This window comes from Lachnellula hyalina, assembly GCF_007821495.1.
Source record: "Lachnellula hyalina strain CBS 185.66 chromosome Unknown contig00024, whole genome shotgun sequence".
In the NCBI taxonomy this organism is placed as follows: domain Eukaryota; kingdom Fungi; phylum Ascomycota; class Leotiomycetes; order Helotiales; family Lachnaceae; genus Lachnellula; species Lachnellula hyalina.
The window spans coordinates 211,606-232,343 of record NW_022157138.1 but is presented as its reverse complement, the minus strand read 5'-3'; the positions used below and the strand labels follow the sequence as shown (position 1 = coordinate 232,343).

Genomic DNA, 20,738 nt, shown 5'->3' with positions numbered 1-20,738 from the left:
AGCTAGTACGGTCACGTGCACCTCAGATATATACTATGCTCTGATATACTGTGCTGGGCTGGCTACCTACTGTATGAGCGGCTAATCAGGTCATGGCATTAGATTCTTAGTGGAACTCGAAGTAAGCTGACTGAGTTGTTCAAGGGACAGACGCCTTGCCAATTCAAAGGTTGAGGGTCACATGATGAATTGGCCGGAAGTGAATCGTGATCGTACTAGAATAGGGGGTATATAATAGAGGGAGTTGAATCTCTCAGCGAGATCAAACGCTCAAAACATAGTGTAACGTTCGAAAGGGTATATAGTCAACACTCAAAGCCACCGCACAGCCACTGTCCCCAGCATTCTACAAGCCAGTCCTGCCACCCGGCTCCTGCAGATATACAATAATCGAGACAATACAGACTGCCCCATGCCTCTTACATAACCCAACCCCTAACTAAACACCTTGCTATGCTATGCTATGCTAACCCTAAAAACAAATCAACATGAAGATTCAGAAAGCTCACTCTCTAGACGCCAGCAATCTTTTTCCACCGACTGAAAATACCCCCAGAAGCGCTGGGGCCCCTAGATCTGGGCGTAGTTTCAATGAAACCAGAATCTCGGCGGCTCGACCTGCGCCCATCACCCTGACTGCCTTCGCTGCTCTTCACAGTCCCCGCGCGTCGTCTGTCCTCTCGTCTCCGTCTCCGCTCTTCCTGGTCATCAGCGGCCCCCTCGTCGTACTTAGAGTGTCGTCGCGACTTCCTCAAGGTTCGCCTTACGTTCTCATCCGCAGTAGTGTCATCCACACCAGCCCCATCTGCCGGAGTATCATCGGGTGGTGGCGGCGCATCTGTGTGGTCCTTGACCCAAGAATCTGTCCCAGAATGGGGCCATCCGGGCTTCTCCTTCTTACGCTTCGCATCCTTGTAAACGGGACCATCTACAGGAAGATATTCGGGTTCTGTGCCGCGGGATTTGCTTCCGTTTCGAGGGTCAAAATAGCTGTCCACAATGGGTGCTGATTTGCGACGGCTAGTCTTTGGAGCATCCGAGGATCGCATGGCATGTCGCTCTTCTCGTCTCCTGCGGCGTTCCTCCTTATCTTCGACTGCACCATCCATAGTTGACGTCCGTCGGTGAGATCTTTTCCTCCGCTCTGGATCTTCGGTGAGAGGCTCACCGTCCGTATGGGTAGCCTCTCTTTCGGCTTTTCGGGCACGGCGTCGTTCTGAACGTTCGGCTTCCTTTGCTTCGGCAGCAACACGATCGGCTTCTTCTCGCAATTTCTGCTCGCGTCTAGCTGCGCGTCTCGCATCCTTTTCTTCTTGCCGTCGAACCTCTTGTTCTTCATCTTGCTTGCGACGACGTTCACGACGTTCCTCGTCCTTTGCCTTTCGAGCATCTTCGGCAGCTTCTCGCTCAGCTCGCTTTGCACGTCGAACTGCCCTTCTTGCTTCTTGGTCTTCTTCAGCAGCTCCACCGGTCATTGTCATATCGGCATCGATACCAAGTGAGCGGTCCCTGGCTGGTCGTTTGATCTTCCGCTCTTCCCGTCGAAGGCCGCGGGCACCTTCGTCGTCAGTCAGAGCAGTACTACGGCGCTTGTTGTCCGGACGGGATTTCGATAGGAGTCCACCAAACATCCCACCAATACCACCTGCTTTCTTGGCGCTAGAATCAGATCTCTTCAAAGATGGCACATTTTCAGATGGGCCTCCCGCATCGACCATCACAATATCATCGTCCTGTTGTTTTGCCTGCTTAAAGTTTCTGGCATTAGCAGCTGACATTCGTCGAAATGGCATATCGTTGTCTCCAGATGATGGTGGCATTGGCACTGCTGGTGGCGGGGCGCCTCGGAAAATTGGATCTGCAATTACCTTTGATTTTCTTTTCCGGTCACGGCTGGTCTCCACTGGGCCCATGATATCCTCATTACCTCCAACCATGACAATGTCGTCATCATCGAGACCTTAGAAAATGTTAGCTTAGGTTTGAGGACTTGATAGACGGGAACCATACCACGTGATTTGCTGTGTTTTTCGGATTTGCTTCTCGCCATCTTTCCGGGTGTTAGACCAAGCATCTTTGCAGCTTTTGCGGACATCTCGGGAGGACTTTTCATGTCGTCGGGAGGTGGTGATAGAATACCGTTTCCTTCCGCGACGGACTGTCGACGAGAACTTGTCCGAGTAGTTGTGCTTGATCGTCTTTCCGAAGTAGACTTTGACCTCGACAATGGAGGCGCACTGCTGAACATGCTCGAGATACCTCGTGACTTCGGTGGTCGATCAGCCTTGTCTGATGCCGAGTCTTTAGACGACGATTTCTCTTCTTTCTGGGACTTTTTGCTTGACTTTGATCGCTTCAAATCGGAATCCTTGGACTTCTTCTCGTCCTTTGGAGGATCATCGGGTTTCCGGTCTTTGGATGACTTCTTGTCCTTCTCTTTCTCGTCTTTCCGTGGGGCAGCACCCCATGCGCCCCAAGAAGTGCCATCGCGAACAACGCGAGGACGTTCCTTCTTCGACGACGACGACTTGGGCTCGGGTGGTGGTGTGGGAGGGCCAGCAGGAGGAGCCTTTTCCTTGGGCTCTTTTTCTCTACTGGATGACTTGCTCTTCTTACTTGGTATGGGTTCAGTAGGCATATCTAGGTCCAGCAAGTCCTCATCACCGAAATCAGTGGGAAAGCTACCGGGTACTTCTTTGGTTTTAGACAACTTCTTTTGCAACGGGCTCTTCTCCTCGGCAGCCTCCTTGTCTTTTTTGGCCTGGGCTTTTGCCGCGGAGGAAGATTTGGACTTCTTTTTATCGTCCTTAGGTGGTGGAGGTGGCGAGGGTGGCGGCGGAGGAGGAGGGGGCGGGGCAGGTGCTTCTACCTCTTTCTGTGCCTCAAAAGCTTTCAAGCGATCCGCGATCTTTCCACCGACAGGTTTCTTACTCAAGGCAGACGCCTTCATTGCTGACGACTTCAGAGAGGTTGTCGTGTCCTTGGATTTAGTAGCTTCTGGAAGCTTTGATTTGTCAGCCGCAATCTCATCTCCTCCCGTAGCCGAGAACGCCTCCTTTTTGGCAGCCTCAGTACCCTTGCTCGATTTTTTAGTTGCTCCCCAGAATCCAAACACGGCTGACTTGTCCTCCACCACAATTTCTTCCTTAGGCACGTCGATGAAATCAATAAGTGCCTCTGGTTCTGCCTCTGGCTCAGGTTCTGGCTCGGGCTCAGGTTCTTTTTCTTTGGACCCCTTTTTCCCCTTTTTGTCTTTCTTCGATTTCTTAGTATCGGCAAGCTGCTCCTTTTCTTTGGCAGCTTGTTCCTCGGCCTCCCGTTCCGCGGCAGCTAGTTCTTCGGCCGCCTGCGCTTGAGCAGCCTCCTCCTCGGCTGCTTTTGAAGCAGCTTCAGCCTCGTCGGCCTTCTTCTTTTTGGCGGCAGCCTCATCAGCTTTTTTCTGCTCTTTCTTGCTCAATTTGGGCTTCTTTTCCTCTTTGGCCTTTGCTGCAGCCTCTTCTTGAGCTTTAGCCTCTTCTTCCTTGGCTTTAGCCTCTTCTTCCTCAATTCGAGCGTTCTCTGCAGCTTCTTCTTCCGCCTTGGCTTGTGCTTCAGCCTCCTCTTGTTCAGCTTTCTTCTTCGCCAGCTTGTCGGCCTCTTTTTGCTCCTTTTTTGAGAGCTTTTTAGGGGGTTCCTCCTATAAATAACATATCTGAGTCAGTATTGCCTAAAATGCAAGAGCTCGGGAGTTGACAGTGTTTCATAAGTGATCAATCATTAAAAGTGCAATCAACCCGTTGTGAGAAAATTATACTCCGAAAAGTTGACTTACCTTAGACTTGGTTTTGCTAATACTGTCGCCAAGGTCTCCCCAGGGGTCTGCCTCGGGTTCTGTAAGGTCCATAGCTGGAGGAGTTGGAGCGGGGGGTGGTGGATCGGAGAGTTTCTCCTTCTTGCCCTTCTTGTCCTTTTTTGATGCTGTGCCCCAAGTCCCCCAGCTGCTCTCTTCAGCTTTAGGTTCTTCGACTACCTCTGGCTCGGGAGGAGGTGGCTCCTCAACGACTTCAATTGGGACATTTTTGCCTTTGCCCTTCTTCTTGTCTTTCTTGGACGGCGCAGTACCCCAAATGTCGTTGGTTTTTGGCTCCTCAATAGCGTCGGGCTGTATAGAGTTGTCGATGTGAAATGAGGCTTCAGGCGAGGCTAATGTAGAATCCTTGCCCTTCTTTTTCTTGTCCTTCTTCGCCGTTGTCCCCCAGGAGTCGAAGAAATCATCTTCGGCAGGAGCATCTCCCACTTCAGGAACAGCAGGAGGTGGTGTTGGAGGTCGCTCAGGTTCGTCGTCTAAGGCCTTTGAGCCTTTGCCCTTTTTCTTGTCTTTCTTCTGACCCCAATCCATCCAGCTGTCGTTCTCGGGTTCTTCGACAGCTTCGACAATGGGGGCTGGTTCAGGATCTGGTGGAGGGGTTGCCTCTTTGGTTTTGCCACCTTTCTTCTTGTCCTTTTTTGCAGCTGTGCCCCAGTTTGCCCAGTCGTCTTCGGCTGCTTTTTCTGGCTCGGGAGTGACCTCCTCAACCTTGGCTGGCTCTTCCTCCTTTCCCTTTTTCCCTTTCTTGTCCTTCTTGCTCGAAACACCCCATCCAAAATCATCGAGAGGATCTGGTTCAGGATCGGCGGGCGGTGGCGGTGGCGGTGGTTCTTCCACTTTGACTGGCTCCTTCGCGGCACCCTTACCCTTTTTCTTCTTGTCCTTCTTCGAACCGAATGTGCTAAATCCAAAGTCGTCGGCTGGCGGTTCTGGAGCTGGTTCTGGAGGTGGCTCCTCGACTTTGGGAGGATCTTCTTTTCCAGCCTTTCCTTTTTTCTTCGTGTCCTTTTTTGAAGTGCCGAATGAGCTCCATCCAAAATCGTCTGCTGGCTCAGGCTGAGGCTCAGGCTCGGGCTCAGGCTCGGGATCGGGAGCAGGGGGTTCCTCTTTGACCGGCTCAGGAACAGGTTCCTCTTTTCCCTTGCCCTTCTTTTTCTTGTCTTTCTTAGATGTTGAGAATGAGCCCCATCCATCATCAGTTGGGGCTGGCTCCGGTTCGGGTGCGGGGATTTCCTCAACTTTGGCGGGCTCTTCCACAATGGCTTTCCCCTTTTTTTTCTTGTCCTTTTTCGATGTAGCCATGGGAGTCCAACCGAAATCGTCAGCTGGGGGATCAGGCTCCACAGGTGTTTCTTCAACCTTCTCAACCTTAGCTGGTTCCTCAGCTTCCACCTTTCCCTTCTTTTTCTTGTCTTTCTTACTGTTTCCAAAGGAGCCCCATCCTCCAGTATCGTCAGTTGCGGCCTCGACAACCGGTTCCGGTTCGATCACTTCCTCAATCTTGACAGGCGCTTCCTCTACAACCCCCTTTCCCTTCTTTTTCTTGTCCTTCTTGCCGGTACTGAAAGAGCCCCATCCGTCATCTGCGGGTGCCTCTGGCTCTTCCACTTTCGGTTCGACTTTTGGGGGTTCTGGATCACCTTTCTTGCCTTTCTTCTTGGTTTTGGGAGCTCCCCAACCTCCTCCCCAATCATCTTCAGCAGCAGGTTCGACGACTGTAATTGGCTCATCTTTGGGCTCTTCGATTTCTGCTAAGCCACCCTTCTTCTTCTTCTTCTTGTCATTTTTCGAGACAGAAGTAAAACCGAAGTCAAATGTATCGTCCTCTTTCTTTTCTGCTGGAGCCTCTTCTGCTTTGGTCTCCTCTTCGTCAAGAGACCCAAAAGAGAACCCTGTACCCTTCTTCTTCGGCTTGCCACGATCGAGACTCCATGGATTGCCGTCGGCTTCCTTATCTTTAGTCTTTGTATCAGGGGGTGCATCTGTTGCAGAAAAATCCCAGGTGCTTTAATAACTATTAGTCTCCATCATCCAAGTGTAGGGGTTGCGATGCACACGAAAAGTGACTATCTATATAATAAGTTCTTAAAGCGCCACTCGGCGTGAAACATTGAAAATCGGTCCCGCTTTGTCTATCTAGGACAAATAGCTTTACCATGCCTCCAACCCCCCCTAGATAGGTCTTGAATATGCTAATAAACGTATTTGACGAGAGTAAAATTCAGTACTACTTACTTCGACTTTGCCCCTGTATCCCAACTACTGCCCCAAGCACCAAATCCAGACGCACTAGCCTTCGTCCCTGTATCAAAGCTTAGGTCCAGCATAGGGCCTGTATCGTCCAACTTAATCTCGTGAAAAGCGTCAAACTTTTCTGTGGCTGGTGCAGCCGGGGGATCTTCCGTTTTGCCCTTCTTCCCCTTCTTCTTAGACTTTGCGGGTGCAAAACTATCCCAGTCATCGGCAGGAGGAGCATCACCGGCCCCGTCACCATCACCATTTCCCTCATCCTTCTTATCACCATCCCCACCGGCACCAATATCCCCATCTTTGTCACCTCCACCACCTTCTTCTCCTTCCTCCTTCTTGTTACCATCCTCATCCTCATCGCCACCCCACTTTGCTTTAGCAGCGCTCTTTGCAGCTTTCTTGGCCTTCTTGCCTGCTGCTTGCTTGAATCCGTCACCCGACTGAAAGTCAATAGGCGGAGCCATAGTGGGGTTCCCAAACAATGAAGGGTCGGAATGCTTATTTACTGAGGCGGCGGTAAAAGTCTCGATCGAGTTGGGGGTGTGGGTGTGCCTTCTGGCAAGTGCCTCGGAGTCGTGCAAGTCGGCTACTTCGTCACTTGGTTGGGATATTCGAGGCAGGCATTTTGGAGTTGGAATGTTCAGAGGCTTTTCGTCCAATCTGCAGGGCCACGTAGGTGCCAGATTCGGAAGTTTATTCTATAAATCCGTTAGAGATTCTGTGTTGTTGGGGTCCACACCGCTGCATCATCGCAGGCTGGGTCTCGGCCGCTACTGCACGACAACGGTCATGATATGTATGGCACGGCTTCCAAAATGTCTAGAATTGTGTTGCTTTCGTACCAGTTTTGCTTGATATGCATCCTGTGCCTTTGAGGTACCCGCTGCCATCCATGCTCTTGCAATGAACTTCAGCCTTATCCGCGTGTCCTCCTCATCCCACCCAATCGTCCAAGGCTGAGTCGTATGCAACCCATAATCGTTCTCTGGACGATCTCCGCAGTACCGTAAGACATCGACCGCTGCCATTTTGGTTATTCGAGCTTGTGGGGTCGCGGATCGCTATCAGACTCATCGAGGCTATGTGACCCGGGCAAGAAAACAAGATGGACAGTGTCGGGTGCTTGACAGGTTGCGATCTGGGAGGGATAATTGAGCCAAACTTTGCTTGCTGGTGGCCTTGGAAATCCTTTGGAATATAATGAGGGATGGGAGGTTATCCGGAAAGTGGTGTATGGGCAGTCGAAGGGTGAGATATGAGAGACGGAAGAATGTGGTCACACGGGTATTCTCTCTGCCAGACAAGGGATGTTTTACTATCGTTGTTTCTCGCCAAAGAGCAGCCACAGAATCTCTGAGACATCAACCAGGATACCAGAATTTCGCTGTGTATCACTGGACTGACTGGGACCTTATCGAAGAGCCAGTCCGTGCCTCACGCCGATACACGAATGCCTTTTTGCAATTGCATCTGAATTTGGTACATGGAGAGAATTTTCAACAGAAGCGCAGAAGAATGTGATGATACTTAATTGGCACAATGCAGCACTGTACATGTACAGCATTACGGCGCTACTGGAAGAAAACAATCATGGAATGGGGATATTATTATGGGCACGGCGCCGGTTGTGGTGCACGCATGTAGCATGTACTTACGCCGGGTACTACTCGTAGCAGGACTTACTACTGCGCTCAGTGGAGTACTGTACTTACTGTAGATTTGTAGAACTACCGCATCTGGCTGGATCGACGAGGGTACGACAGGGAACCTTGTTGCTGCCCACGCTTCACCGCAACTTTGTTTGGAAAAACAACGACAAATCGCAACAGACAATTGGATGGTTGGATGGTTGCATAAGGAAGGATTTCAGTTGTCCGTGTGGTTGGTTGGTCCTTTTGGCCGGTGACGGAAGGTGTGGACAAACAAAAGCTTTGATTCGTTGATATGCTGCCCTCGGTACCTACCTAGGTATGCAGCCAAAGCCCAATACAATGAATACATACCCATTAGGTAGTAATGGAGACGGGTCCTATGGTATTTTAAGCGCGGCTACTCGTACTTGTAAGTGCAATGCTCCTGGATAAGGTAATATTAAAAACTGAACACGAAATCTTACATTATTAGACCAGAAAATCCCCTCTTCTTGGCCAGCTGTCAACATATCTCGAGGGACCTACCCCGTCCGAACTCGACAACACTTCATTCAAAAGGCACCTAGCCAACATCATCTGTTATACCGACCGGACTTATATTGGGATCGAGGGATAAGTACTGATTGTCAGCACTAGTGTCTACTTTCTTCTCTGACGCGCGCGATCCAAATTTTGCCCATTTTTGCCCATTTTGCCAGGGGGATGGTGTCAAAAACGACAAACATCCACGCTAGGCGAAATGGAAGGGTCTAACTGCTTGGAAAATGTACGTGGTACGCCGAGTAGGAGCGTCTTTACACGTATGTTAGTCGTCTCGCCTTTATAGGGCGCGTTATAGTACATATATATACTTCTTCTCCTTCCTTTACTCCCATTTAGTTAACCTCAAGGGCCTTGACTATGGTTAGTCAATAGAACTATCTTAGATGGACCCTAATGCGGGATTTTCCTTCTTTTTTTACTTGCATTTTTGTGGAATTAGTATTCTTTTGTTACGCTTTCAACGCATTTTCGCATGTGGCTTTCGCGATTTCAGGTGGACTAGGCCGCGATACACTATAAGAGCCAAGGTTGTTTTGTGTTGTGGTATTAAGAATATATACTGGGGTAAATCCTTGCTATAAAAGGATATCCGACTAAGTGTTAGTACGCTTTCTCTTCTCTAGAGGAAGAGAAAGTTAAGCCTACGGAGGTAGTAGTGCAGTTCTGACTCAGAACTTCTGAGTGTAAATATAAAACATGCTATTCGATCTTGTTTACGAAGTAGAAGTACAAACAGCGCATGATTTGGTAACCAAGATCCTTGGCAACTTAAGTGACGAAAAGGCAGCTACATTAGGTGTAGGCATCTCAACGCATGTGTCCCATCTGATAAAAGACAGCATGACACTGACTTTCACAGTATGGGACAAGCACTGCATCAATCGTTTGAACTTCCCTTACCAACGAAGCCCACCTCAATAAAACCCATTTTCCTGATCTACGGTGGCAGCACCACAACAGGAAGTCTGGCAATCTAATATGCGAAGTTCTCGGGTTTCCTCGTGGCAGCAACAAGTTCGGAGCACAATTTCTAGTATCTAAAATCCCTCGGAGTAGGTAATTCTATCTCTAAAGTCTTATCAAAACTATAATCACTTACACCAAAAAGTACATAGACGTAACCTTCAACTACAAGTCACAAACCTGCTTAAAAGACATCAAGGCATGGCCCTAGCAGTCGAATTCATCTCCGAAGGTCAATCCGTATCCATGACCGCCTGAGCCATGTCATCATCTGTCACTCCAGAGGAAGTCCACGAAATAAACCCCAGGGTCCAAGTAAAGGGTCCTAGCCTACTTACTTATTAGTGAATATTTTGCATACCCCACTTTTGAATCCCCGGCTAAGCCCCAGGACTTGGAATTCGGCAAGATGTCTTGGGAGATGTCAAGGAACCTGCTGGAGCAGGGGGAGTTGAGGGGTCATCGGGTGAGTTGTGATTAAGTATGGCAATGGGTTTTGGGGGGATTTGGAAGGGCCTGGATGCTTTGCAGAAGTGTGGGGTCAGTGGTGAGAAGTTGGTGTTCACTCCTTCGTGAGTATGCGAGGTGGTTATAGAGCTGAGTGAGAATAGACATCCTCGTTAGGTGCCACAGACAGTAGTAGTAGTAAAAAGATACTTGGCGCCGACGAGTCCCAAAACCCATCTTGTCATTTCCCCCCGCATAATGGAAACTATCTGCTTGTCAATTTCTACAAGATATAAACTGGCTGCCCTTCACATATAATTCTACTTGTAGACTGTTGCTTTCCCCCTTTTCTGCTCGTACTCGTACAGGGTACAGGCCTCGCCTTTTAAGGAGGGGGCGGGGTATCTATTATTAGCCACGTAGCACAGTCGCTGCACAGATGATCTTCAACATACTTTGCAGGCACGGTGACACTTGTTAGCAAAGCAGAGCTTGAAAAATGGGATTAATGGCGTCGTCAAGTTTGGCAATTATGGCAATATCGAAAATTATGGATGAAATTTCAAATATCATTTTGAAGACACAAAAAGGACCAGGCCAGGCCAGAATGAGGTCTACTAATTTATTAGGTGAGTGCGGCGGCGGCGGCGCGTGGAAAGATAAGGCTAGCCCGCTTTCAGAACAGAGACCTCGACCTCGATCTCATCCTCCAGATCCTCTCCATAGCGTCTCGTCTGATTATACAACTGTCACTACGTCTTGTTTGCGCGCGCGAAAATCATGTCCCACTGTTCACCTACGGTCCTATATCTATATCTATATCCACGGCTAAACCCCGAGCATCACTGATAATCTCACCTCTTATATACGACATCCCCTCATCCTTCCCAGCCTCGACTCCAAGCCAGTGCGACAAACCTCTCGTCCTCCTTCATACCGACTCATCGGCTCTCACGCCTTGTACTTCAGACCGCATTGGCAAACTGTACGGGACACAATTATGGAGGGAGCGGAGAAGGGAGAATATACGCTGCGTAGCAATGGTAGTTTCAAGAGCCACCAGAGCTCTGCGCCTTCGCCATCCTACAGCGGCAATGGTGGAGAGCCAAGTTATGAGGAGATTACGGAGATCCGTCAGACCTTGGGGCGTCGCATGTGGGACAGTTTTAAGCGCAATCCAGATCTCACGGTGACGCCAAAAGGTGTTATTGGGGCAAATGGGCGTGTTTTTGGTAGGCTTATTCTCATACAAATATACTCTGAGGGGGTTCTGAAACCGACATTCCGGCTTCTGAGATGGATTTCAAGCTCCTTAGCCCTCCACACTATTACTATGCTAATTCGCTGGAAAGATCCCCATGTAGCTGCGGTCGCTACAACGAATTCCCCTCTGGCGCGAAAGTTGAAGGGCAGACACTTGCAGATGATCGCTTTTGGAGGCTCGATAGGTAGAGTTGATTCACGGAAGTTCATTTTCCGAATTCTATCTGATGCTTTTTAGGTACTGGTCTTTTCGTCGCATCTGGCAAGGCTCTTAACGCTGGAGGACCAGCCTCTTTACTCATCTGCTTCTCTCTGATTGGTATAATGTTGTATTGCACGGTACAAGCTCTCGGAGAAATGGCTGTGTTATTCCCAGTTGCTGGATCCTTCTCGGCCTACTCCACTCGGTTTTTAGATCCTGCATGGGGTTTTGCAATGGGATGGAAGTAAGTCATATTCCACAAAGTGTATTGGCTAGGACGAACCGGAGCTTACCCAATCCCTAGTTATGCTATGCAATGGCTGGTAGTACTCCCTTTAGAAATTATCGCGGCTTCCATTACCATCAACTTTTGGGACACGAGAGGACAATACGATCATGCCATTTTCGTCACTGTATTCTTGATAGTCATTATCGGTATTAATATGTGCGGGGTCAAAGGTTATGGTGAAGCGGAGTTCTTCTTTGCTTTAGTCAAAATCGTTACCGTGATTGGGTATATGTAGGTCACATCATGCTGTTGCGGTATTAAGCACTGCTGACCTCTTAACAGTCTTCTCGGTATAATAATCAACTGCGGAGGAGGTCCCACAGGTGGATACATTGGGGGTAAATACTGGTCTGATCCCGGAGCTTTTAACAATGGATTCAAGGGACTGTGTAGTGTCTTTGTCACAGCTGCTTTCGCATTTGCCGGTACCGAACTGGTTGGTCTTGCCGCTGCCGAGACAGCAAACCCACGCAAGTCGCTCCCAACGGCGGTCAAGCAAGTCTTTTGGCGTATCACTTTTTTCTATGTTCTCAGTCTCGCCGTCGTTGGCCTTTTGGTTCCATACAACAATCCGCATCTGCTTGAATCGGGTCGCGCAGACACTGCTGCCTCACCGTTCGTTATCTCTATTGAAAATGCCGGCATCGACGTTCTACCCTCAATGATGAATGCTGTCATTCTTATTGCTGTGCTGTCTGTAGGAAATTCTTCCATTTTTGGCTCTTCACGAACACTGGCTGCCCTTGCAGATCAAGGGCAGGCTCCTAAGATTCTCGGATATATTGACCGAAAAGGTCGTCCTATAATTGCCATTCTTGTCGCTTCTGTTCTAGGATTCATTGCTTACGCAGCCGACTCGGAAGTGCAAGGAGACGTACTCGACTGGATGCTTGCCCTTTCAGGTCTATCTTCAATCTTCACATGGGGCTCCATCTGCCTCGCCCATATTCGTTTCCGCCGTGCTTGGAAATTGCAAGGCCATTCCCTCGATGAACTTGCCTTCCGTTCACAACCAGGGGTCCTCGGTTCCTGGATCGGATTCATCTTAAACGTCCTCATCTTAATGGCACAATTCGTAAGCACTCTCTTCCTTTGTTTCTCCTTGATTTTGTGTTGAGACCTTTGAAGAGTCTTTATCTTCTGGGTTTTTGCTGTTAACGAAGATCAAGCACTAATTCGTTGCAGTGGGTTGGTGCATGGCCCGTTCAGTACGGAGATCAGGGACCCAGAGGCCAAGCCAAAAGTTTCTTTCTGAGTTACCTCGCAGCTCCTATCGTCATAATATTCTACATCTTCTATAAGGTCTGGAAAAAGACGCCATTCATGCGTGCCAAAGACATGGACCTTCAGACTGGAATCCGGGAATTAAATCTCCCCGCGTTGCTAGCAGAGGAGAGGGCGGAGCAGGCAGCTTGGCCGACGTGGAAGAGAGCTTACAAGGTTGTTTGCTAGATAATGATTTCGGCGTTTTGGGTTATATAACGGGGCTGGGGTTAATGTTTATAGCGATGTATATTTGGATTTACGACCCGGTAGGCTTTGGGTTATTGGATATGGTTTACACATGACTGGATATGGAGGTGTATACCCACTTGGAGTAATGAGGTTTTGTAGGCGCTGATGGTTGTACGATTGTACAACTACCTAGGTAGCAACGACGAGATGAATACTAGGAACCGCCTCGCATATGTGAGATGAGCTATGCTTCATGACAGGGTACTCCGGAGAGCGCCGACCACCATAGTTAAAATTTAAAGTTACACCATGGCCCACTCTTTGAGAGCAACCTACTCCGTAAAGCAAAGCAAATCCCAAACTTTTCACAAAGGACAAACGACAGATGAAATACTCGAAAAACAAAAGCAATGTTGTCAACTTGTCACTGCCCTCCCTTTTCCTCCTTTTCTAACTGTTCTTCTTATTCTCTTCCATCTTTCATATTTTCATCTTTTTCTACCCCACTCGCTCTTCAAAGCGGGAGTATCTCCGCAGCTGTATGTACGCGCCTGACAGGGCGGCATGTAACATGACTTATAGACATGAGCCAGACCAGAAGAAGCACGGACTATCCGGCAGAAAAACTTTGTCTACGGTTAGTGGGGGGTAGGAGGGGATTGGTGCTTCTAGAATCTGGAAGGGAGGGGTATGGCCGCTAGAATTTTAATTTATTGGATAAATTGGCCGAATCGCCTTTAGTCACTGCAGTAGCAAATTTACCTAGGATTTGGCTTTTACCGTATGTCTTTCGTCAAGCCGTTACCTAGTCCCCGGAGATGCAGCTCTACAAAGTAAGGTGGGGTGGTAGCATGGAGAAAGATAAGGTAAGCCCTCGATTATAAGAAAGCTCAGTCGCGTCCACGAGGTTCGTCCCCGAAGTTCGTCCCCAAATTCGTGCAACTGATAAACCATTATCTACGGGGGTTTTGACGTATAAAAAGCGATTCAAAATGTTACTCAAGCAATTTCTCCTCCTGTCTTCCCTACTGCCTTTGATACAGGCCCAGGAGACTGTTCTCGGAGTCTATATCTTCCATCGCCACGGAGACCGTACAACCAAGAGCTATCCTCCCACCTCCCTTACAGATTTGGGGTATTATCAGGTCCATGCTTCTGGCGACTATTACCGCAGTCGTTACATCAAATCCAATGCGTCCTCAGAAATTTACGGAATCAGCTCAAATCTAGTCAAGAATTCTCAATTGAGTGTTCAATCTACAGCAGATACGGTTCTCCAGAACTCTGCTTCTGGTTTTCTTCAAGGACTCTATCCTCCTGTTGGCACCACTTTGGGGACTCAGAGTTTGGCCAATGGAACAAATGTTACCTCACCATTGAGTGGCTTTCAGCTCATTCCAGTGAACGCAGTTGCGTCCGCTTCATCTTCAGCCAATTCAGAAAACTCGGCTTGGCTACAGGGCTCATCTTGGTGCGAATCCGCCACTGTCAGTAGCAATAACTACTTCTACTCCGCAGAGTATTTACAGAAGCTGAACTCGACGGCCGATTTCTATAAAAGCGTTTTGCCTGTCATCAATGGAACTTTCACCACTGCTAATGACACGTTCAAGAACGCATATACTGGTAAGCAAACTTGATATTGCATGTATATTTCTCTCTGACCCCAGATAGTTTATGATTTAATACATGTTTCGCAAATCCATAATAAGACTATCCAGTCTAGCAGTTTGCTCACCAGTGATACCGTTTTTCAACTCCAGACCCTCGCGGATAACCATGAGTTCAATCTCGCATACAACTCCTCAGACACCATACGAGCCATCGCAGGCAGCACTCTGGCAGCTCAAATCGTACAGCAACTCAATACCACCATCACGGGAAAGAGCAAAGTACCAGTGGGAATTCAATTCGGCGCCTATGCCTCCTTCCTCTCATTCTTCGGTCTCGCTCAACTCCCCAAGGCCTCCGAAAACTTCACCGGCATCGTTGACTACGCCTCTTCCATGACTTTTGAACTCGTCACAAATGCCACAGTCAACAGCACCTCCTACCCATCCGCAGATCAAATATCCATCCGCTTCCTTTTCTCCAACGGCACAGCGTCCGAGAACCCTCTCACTGCGTACCCGCTGTTCGGCCAAGAAGAGACCGTGATCTCATGGCCTACATTCGTGGACGAGATGAACAAGTTCGCAATTGGTGACCAGGCGACTTGGTGCCAGCAGTGCGGGAACTCGACGGGTGCCTGTGCTTCGACAACCTCTTCCTCTTCCTCTTCCTCTGCATCCGCGTCTGCCTCGTCACAGTCATCTTCTTCCGGAGGAATTTCAAAGGCCGTGGCTGGTGTTATTGGTGCGATGGTCACGCTGGCTGTGATTCTGGGATTGGAGGCTCTTATTATGCTGCTTGGTGGGTTGCGCTTGGTTAGCAAGAAGAGGTTGGGTGCTGGGCAAGTCGCCTCTAATAGTGCTACCCCTGCGACTAAGGCGGCATGATGGTGGTATTTACTATAGCCGACCGGATGTAACTAATATCTATATGAACTTACGATTACGAAACCAAGGAACTTGAGTGAAAGCACATTTCTATCTTTGCACCCGATTTGCTCTCGGCTTTTTATACTCGAGGTGCTATAGTAATAAAGCAGAATGTCCCAGACGGGATGGGAGATTTTGAAAAGGAGGGGTTGGGCTGGTCAGTGAGTGTAAAGAGTTACAATCACTTGGGCCTACACCTCCTTAATCAGCTAATGTACGTAGCAAAGATGCGATTGATTATATAATCCTCTTATGGAGAATAACTCGAGGGGTTCCAATACACATTGCATCCTTATTAGCATCAAATTTCAACTATGTTAAGAAGCTATTGCTCCTCGTGTCCCAAAAGCAATATACCAGTACGTCGGCGACGGACCTGGACGCATCCGGAATACTACAGTACAAACCTCTACATCAGACTTACTATAAGTGCAACAGCACTTCGCGGATCAAGACCCTTGGTGGTTTATTTCGACATTCTCTATCTGTCGCACGCCAACGGTCACAGGAGCTGCCTCGCGATGTTTTGTCAATACTGTAAAACCGGCGCTCTAAACCTAGCTGAATCGATATATTACGTCCTTTCCTTTTCGCAGCTTTCCTCCTCCCACCATGAACTAAAACATTTAGTCGCTCTCCTCCCTCTTACTCGCTACTTCCGATTTTACTATCTTTCAGCAAGATGTTCTGAGAATTGCTTAAGAAGGAACTTACCACGAAAATAGATACTTTCTTTGCTGGGGTTTTGATGACGGGGATTTATTTGATGATGTGCTGGGCCCAGCGAGTCGGTTCGGCCTCTTAAGGAGGAGAGGAGATTGTGTGTATCAGGATGCATACAAGGCGAGTTGAGATAGGTAATCTTCCACATCCTCAATAACCCATTGAAGTACCATGAAAAGGATTACATCTAAAATTGTTTAAATAACTTCGTATGGGCAACTTTTCTCTCCGTACGCTTCTTCTCATTGAGCCTCCTTGTTTTGAATAGACTTTGTGTCACATGATAAGGAAATAAAGTACAGAATGACCGTTCTGTAATTAATGTTATCGTTACTTGGTTTGATGATGTTCTAAATATAGTAGTCTATTATCTATAGTATTTGGATGTGGATGATCATCCTAGCCTTTAAGATGTTATTGGACTTGGTCAGTGTGGTGGGTTGCCTGTGCCAGGTTGTCTCAGCATCAACTTTTGTCAAGGCTCTATCACCACCATGAATGCTACAACTAATACTCGGTCCTTCCTTCTTCGCTTCATTCACAGTCGGAGGGAGCGAACGTCTTAAATAAGCAAACGCTGTGTAACATATTTAAGAATGCATATGACCTGTGAAATAGAATACGGGCTTTGCTAACAAGACTTGAGTTTAGGATAAGTGAAGAGAAGATGAAGGTATCAAAGGTTTCACTTTAGCTCTTGTAATGGAATGGATGAATGTATAATGATATCCTATCGCCAACTATGCTTTTGTACAAGACGTATGGCTCTGCCTCATATGTCTGTGCAGAAGACGAGGATGAAGCAGCAACTAGGAACCTACTATTGAGATGAATATTCACAGTTTAACCTGTCAAAAGCTTCTGGTATATAATAGCGCGGATAGCGAATCCATATCCTACCAAGTATCCCGAGTTGTCTCAATTGCTATTATTCGCGCCGTTAGCTGACGGGACTATTGGCTTTCCGTATTTTTGTAGTGACGTCCAGCGATCCCCATCGACATTTCTTGTGTGGAGCAGTATGCCCTTTTGTCCAGCATGATATATATCCCATATTAGGAAGCCTTTGAAGGTCGTGACTGCGGCTGACAATGGGTGTCTCAAACCGACGGCTGCATGACATCCGCTCAGCGTGCCATATGTCTTGCCCCTGACCGCAAACGATTATGCAGGTCCCGATAGGTCTTCCAACGATCCGCACATATCCCGAATCATCAATTCCCAACTCCTATCTCATCCCACTCAAGTATACCCCAGCCTTAACGTCAAGGCGATCAAAGAGGCATACGCCCCAACACTCAACGCCGTGAGCACCACCACGGCATTCCCGCTCGTCCTAAACTTCTTTCTGCCCAGCCCATCCTCCCCTACCTCACTGAAGAACTGTCTATGGCCCTCGTACCGCCGGTACATGCTCACAAGCAATATGCCCGCCCCGAATGTCGCAAACAGGGCGCCGATGCTGTAGAACTCGGCCGTGAAAATCTTAAGCACCACAAGCGCGAAAGAAAACTGCCCCAATGCTGTGCGAACATACGCCCCTTCGAATGTCCGTTGTGCGGCGCGTATCTCGACGAGTCTGTGTGGGAATGCGGGGTTAGTTGTGCACCGGAAAGGAAGAGAGAGCAACGAACTCTTGCGCCGTCAGGACGACAGAGCGGGCACGGTGTGTTCGCAGATGGAGACGGTCCTCGGGATGAGGCTGTAGCGCGTGTATCAGTTCCATTGTATGGTATCTTTGAAATTTCCCACCAAGCGTGAAGGATTGGGATGGGATGAGATGAGACGGATTGAAATGCGATAGTGGAGCGACTTACCTCGAACATTCCTGCGAAGCGCCTTAGTACCGTCATCTTGTCTGGAATTCCCCGATGTGTAACCTAGTAATTGCGTGCTTTCTCTTCTTTTGATCATTCGTGGGGGTTTGGTGTGGGTGGTTGTACGACAAGACGATTTGATAGACAAGGAGTGCACGGGATGGGCCGCAATTCTAATCCAGTCCCCTGCCTTAAAGACGTTGGTGAATTACCTACTATAGCTAAGTATAGAAACAAAGAAAATGTCCTTTGGAGGAATACTAAAGTTAGAAGGATACAATATCTTCCCTCACAATTTTAGAGAGGATTTAGATGAGCGTTATCTAGGTACTCTACTATATGAGATGAGGTTTGTGAGACTAGGCTAAACTTAGATGATCAAGTAGGGTTGGGTCACACTACCAAAGATCCGTGATTGTGTGACCAGACCAAGTGCTTCCCCTCCAAAATCTGGCAGTTGAATATTAGATTCGGAGACATGCAATGCTTTTTGCATAATACTTGACGAGCCATTGAAGATCAAAGAGTCAGGGCAAGCTCTACAAGTTTGGCTGCCTACGAGACCTATTTATACCGCCATTTGTGTACATCTAATCCACGCAAGTCTTCCACGGCCATGTCCTTTCCTTCCCCGCAACCCTGTTCAACAAGTCTTTCTCCGGACTTTGTCCATGAGATCAACGCTTCATTTGCGCACGTTGTCGGTCGTAGAGAGTCATAAAGCGTTATTTATTGGTACAATATACACCACTGACGGAGGTCCTTCCCATCTGTGACTGTTCTTCAGCAAGACCTTTAGCCTAAGCAGTCTTCCTTCAACTCTTGCTACTCAAGTATTGCGACCAACAATCTCTCGCAACGCCCCGAGATTCGCAACCTCCCTCGAATCCCCCTTATTTACAAGCCAAGCCAACGCTTTCCTCATCGGCCTGGTGGTTGTCCCGGGTAGTACATTCCAGCCGTTGGAGAGGGATACCCATACGCTTGGTGCTGAGATGGATGCGCCTGTCCCGCATACCCAGGCGGACGAGGAAGTGCTTCCTGAGGAGCATAAGCACCATATCCTTCAGCACCAGACCCAGCAGGCTTCTGATACGTGTAAGGTTGTTGCCATGTTTGGAATGGAGCGGATGGCAACGGGCCTGCAGAGTGAGGATGATGAACTGCCTCGTATCCTGACGAGGACGTCGGGGCTGTGATGGCACTCGTTGGAGTCAAAACTGGAGGTGGGTACATCCCAGAATGTTGCCCACGGGGTTTCGTGGTGTAATGATCTGTGGCGGGAGTTGCGGGTGTGTTTGTGTAAGGCGCATATGGTTGGTGATTTTGTAAGCCCTCCAGATTGCCGTAAGAGATGGAACGCTGTGGTGCAGACCAGTTTGAATCGTCTCGTGGGCTATGCTCTGGATGAGGGTTTGGCCAGTTTTGTGGTGGTATCTGCAAGCTAGGTGTGAATGGGGAGAACGCGGGAGTGAGAGGTGAATCCTGCGGATTTGGCCGCCAGTAAGATTGGGGCATCTCAGTCTGGTGTTTGGTATTTGGTGAAGCATCAGGAGCCATCCAGTTGGTGGTACCTTGGTTGTAGTCGAAATTGCGGGATGATGTGACAACTGCAACCTTTTCAGGAAATCTGTTGTTTCGAGGATCAAGAGATCTCTGACCTTTGTTCTCTGGAGAAAAGCTTTCTGTCCTCTGGCGCTTCATCTGGGGCCCTCCGAGGTCTTGAATAGGTGGCATGTTCAAAGGGGGGTACGGCAGAGAAGAGGAAATTTCTGGTAGTTGACCAGAAGATGTCGAAGGCGACGATGTTTCGGAGATTCTTCCAGTACCGCTCTGCGCTTGAGAATCGGGACGTCTAGGATCTGGCTGCTGGTCAACGGGGTAGAAGTTGCATTCCTTTTTCAACCTAATACAATTCGAACAGCGGTTTTGGGCATCAGCTGGAGCGGGAATGCATCTAATTTTCCGTCTCCGACAGTGGCCTAAGCTTGAAGTCAGTTGTCGTTCTTCCACACAGCGACAGTCCATCTGTTGCATCGAACTTGGTAGATGTGCTTACCACACGCGACAGAGGTTCTGTGGTAGCCCAATTTGTTTCTCCTTTTATCTGCGGACAATGCAAGTGCGGCTGCCTCCGCCGTCGCCTGCCCGCGTACATTTGGGGTGGACATTGATCTTTTTATCTTTGATGATTTTGATGTCGCTGAAGTTCCTGTGTTTCGGATGCCTGTTGAATCTGGTGAATCTGGTTGTGCGTGGTCTGAAGGAGGGTGGTGAAAACTCGGGATCATATTCGAAGATTCCAAACCAGGTGTTGCCGAGGGATATTGATATGCCATAGAAGTTCGTATGGCTTCAGTTCCGGCAGAAGTGAATGTATTTGGAGAATCATTCAGATTCCACATGTCTGGCTTCGAATAAAGTGGTGTTAGAACCGAGACTGCCATCAATTGCGATTGACTCCCATGCGAGTGGATTTACGAATCAGGCTCTAAAGAATGGCTTGAGCGTCTTCCGTATACATGCCCGACAGAGTCTTCGCCTTCAATTCCTTCCCCGATCTCGAATTCTTTAGGATCTAGTTTGACTCCTCTTGAGAAGTTGAATCTGGCAATATGGGCCAAGGACGAACTTGACCTCGTATAATCGCATTCAAAAAGCGAGCTGACGGAGAAACCTGTGAGGTCGATTTAAGTTGGGCGCAGCACTATCATTGGTGTTTGAAGGCGGGACACAGGCTGGCGGGA

General features: G+C 48.6%; 5 protein-coding genes across 5 annotated transcripts; 2 read left to right on the top strand and 3 right to left on the bottom strand.

The window, feature by feature from the left end:
• Positions 1-512: 512 nt before the first annotated feature.
• Positions 513-7,125, bottom strand: LHYA1_G001704 (uncharacterized protein; the record flags this gene model as incomplete). Its single annotated transcript, XM_031146684.1, has 5 exons — positions 513-1,960; positions 2,011-3,676; positions 3,812-5,852; positions 6,083-6,795; positions 6,940-7,125. The coding sequence occupies 5 exons, from the start codon at positions 7,123-7,125 to the stop codon at positions 513-515; spliced, it is 6,054 nt and encodes a 2,017-aa protein (XP_031007718.1).
• Positions 7,126-10,702: 3,577 nt separating this feature from the next.
• GAP2_1 (General amino-acid permease) lies at positions 10,703-12,908 on the top strand (the record flags this gene model as incomplete). The annotated part of the gene is made up of 6 exons (XM_031146683.1): positions 10,703-10,934; positions 11,055-11,150; positions 11,204-11,411; positions 11,472-11,687; positions 11,739-12,531; positions 12,642-12,908. The coding sequence occupies 6 exons, from the start codon at positions 10,703-10,705 to the stop codon at positions 12,906-12,908; spliced, it is 1,812 nt and encodes a 603-aa protein (XP_031007717.1).
• Positions 12,909-13,729: 821 nt separating this feature from the next.
• Positions 13,730-15,409, top strand: acp2 (Lysosomal acid phosphatase; the record flags this gene model as incomplete). The annotated part of the gene is made up of 3 exons (XM_031146682.1): positions 13,730-13,777; positions 13,895-14,537; positions 14,586-15,409. The coding sequence occupies 3 exons, from the start codon at positions 13,730-13,732 to the stop codon at positions 15,407-15,409; spliced, it is 1,515 nt and encodes a 504-aa protein (XP_031007723.1).
• A 2,007-nt stretch (positions 15,410-17,416) lies between these two features.
• On the bottom strand, positions 17,417-18,027 carry LHYA1_G001701 (uncharacterized protein; the record flags this gene model as incomplete). Its single annotated transcript, XM_031146681.1, has 3 exons — positions 17,417-17,753; positions 17,809-17,876; positions 17,992-18,027. The coding sequence occupies 3 exons, from the start codon at positions 18,025-18,027 to the stop codon at positions 17,417-17,419; spliced, it is 441 nt and encodes a 146-aa protein (XP_031007716.1).
• An 885-nt stretch (positions 18,028-18,912) lies between these two features.
• On the bottom strand, positions 18,913-20,438 carry LHYA1_G001700 (uncharacterized protein; the record flags this gene model as incomplete). Its single annotated transcript, XM_031146680.1, has 2 exons — positions 18,913-19,973; positions 20,051-20,438. 2 exons carry the CDS (start codon positions 20,436-20,438, stop codon positions 18,913-18,915), a joined length of 1,449 nt encoding a protein of 482 aa, XP_031007715.1.
• Positions 20,439-20,738: the final 300 nt, after the last annotated feature.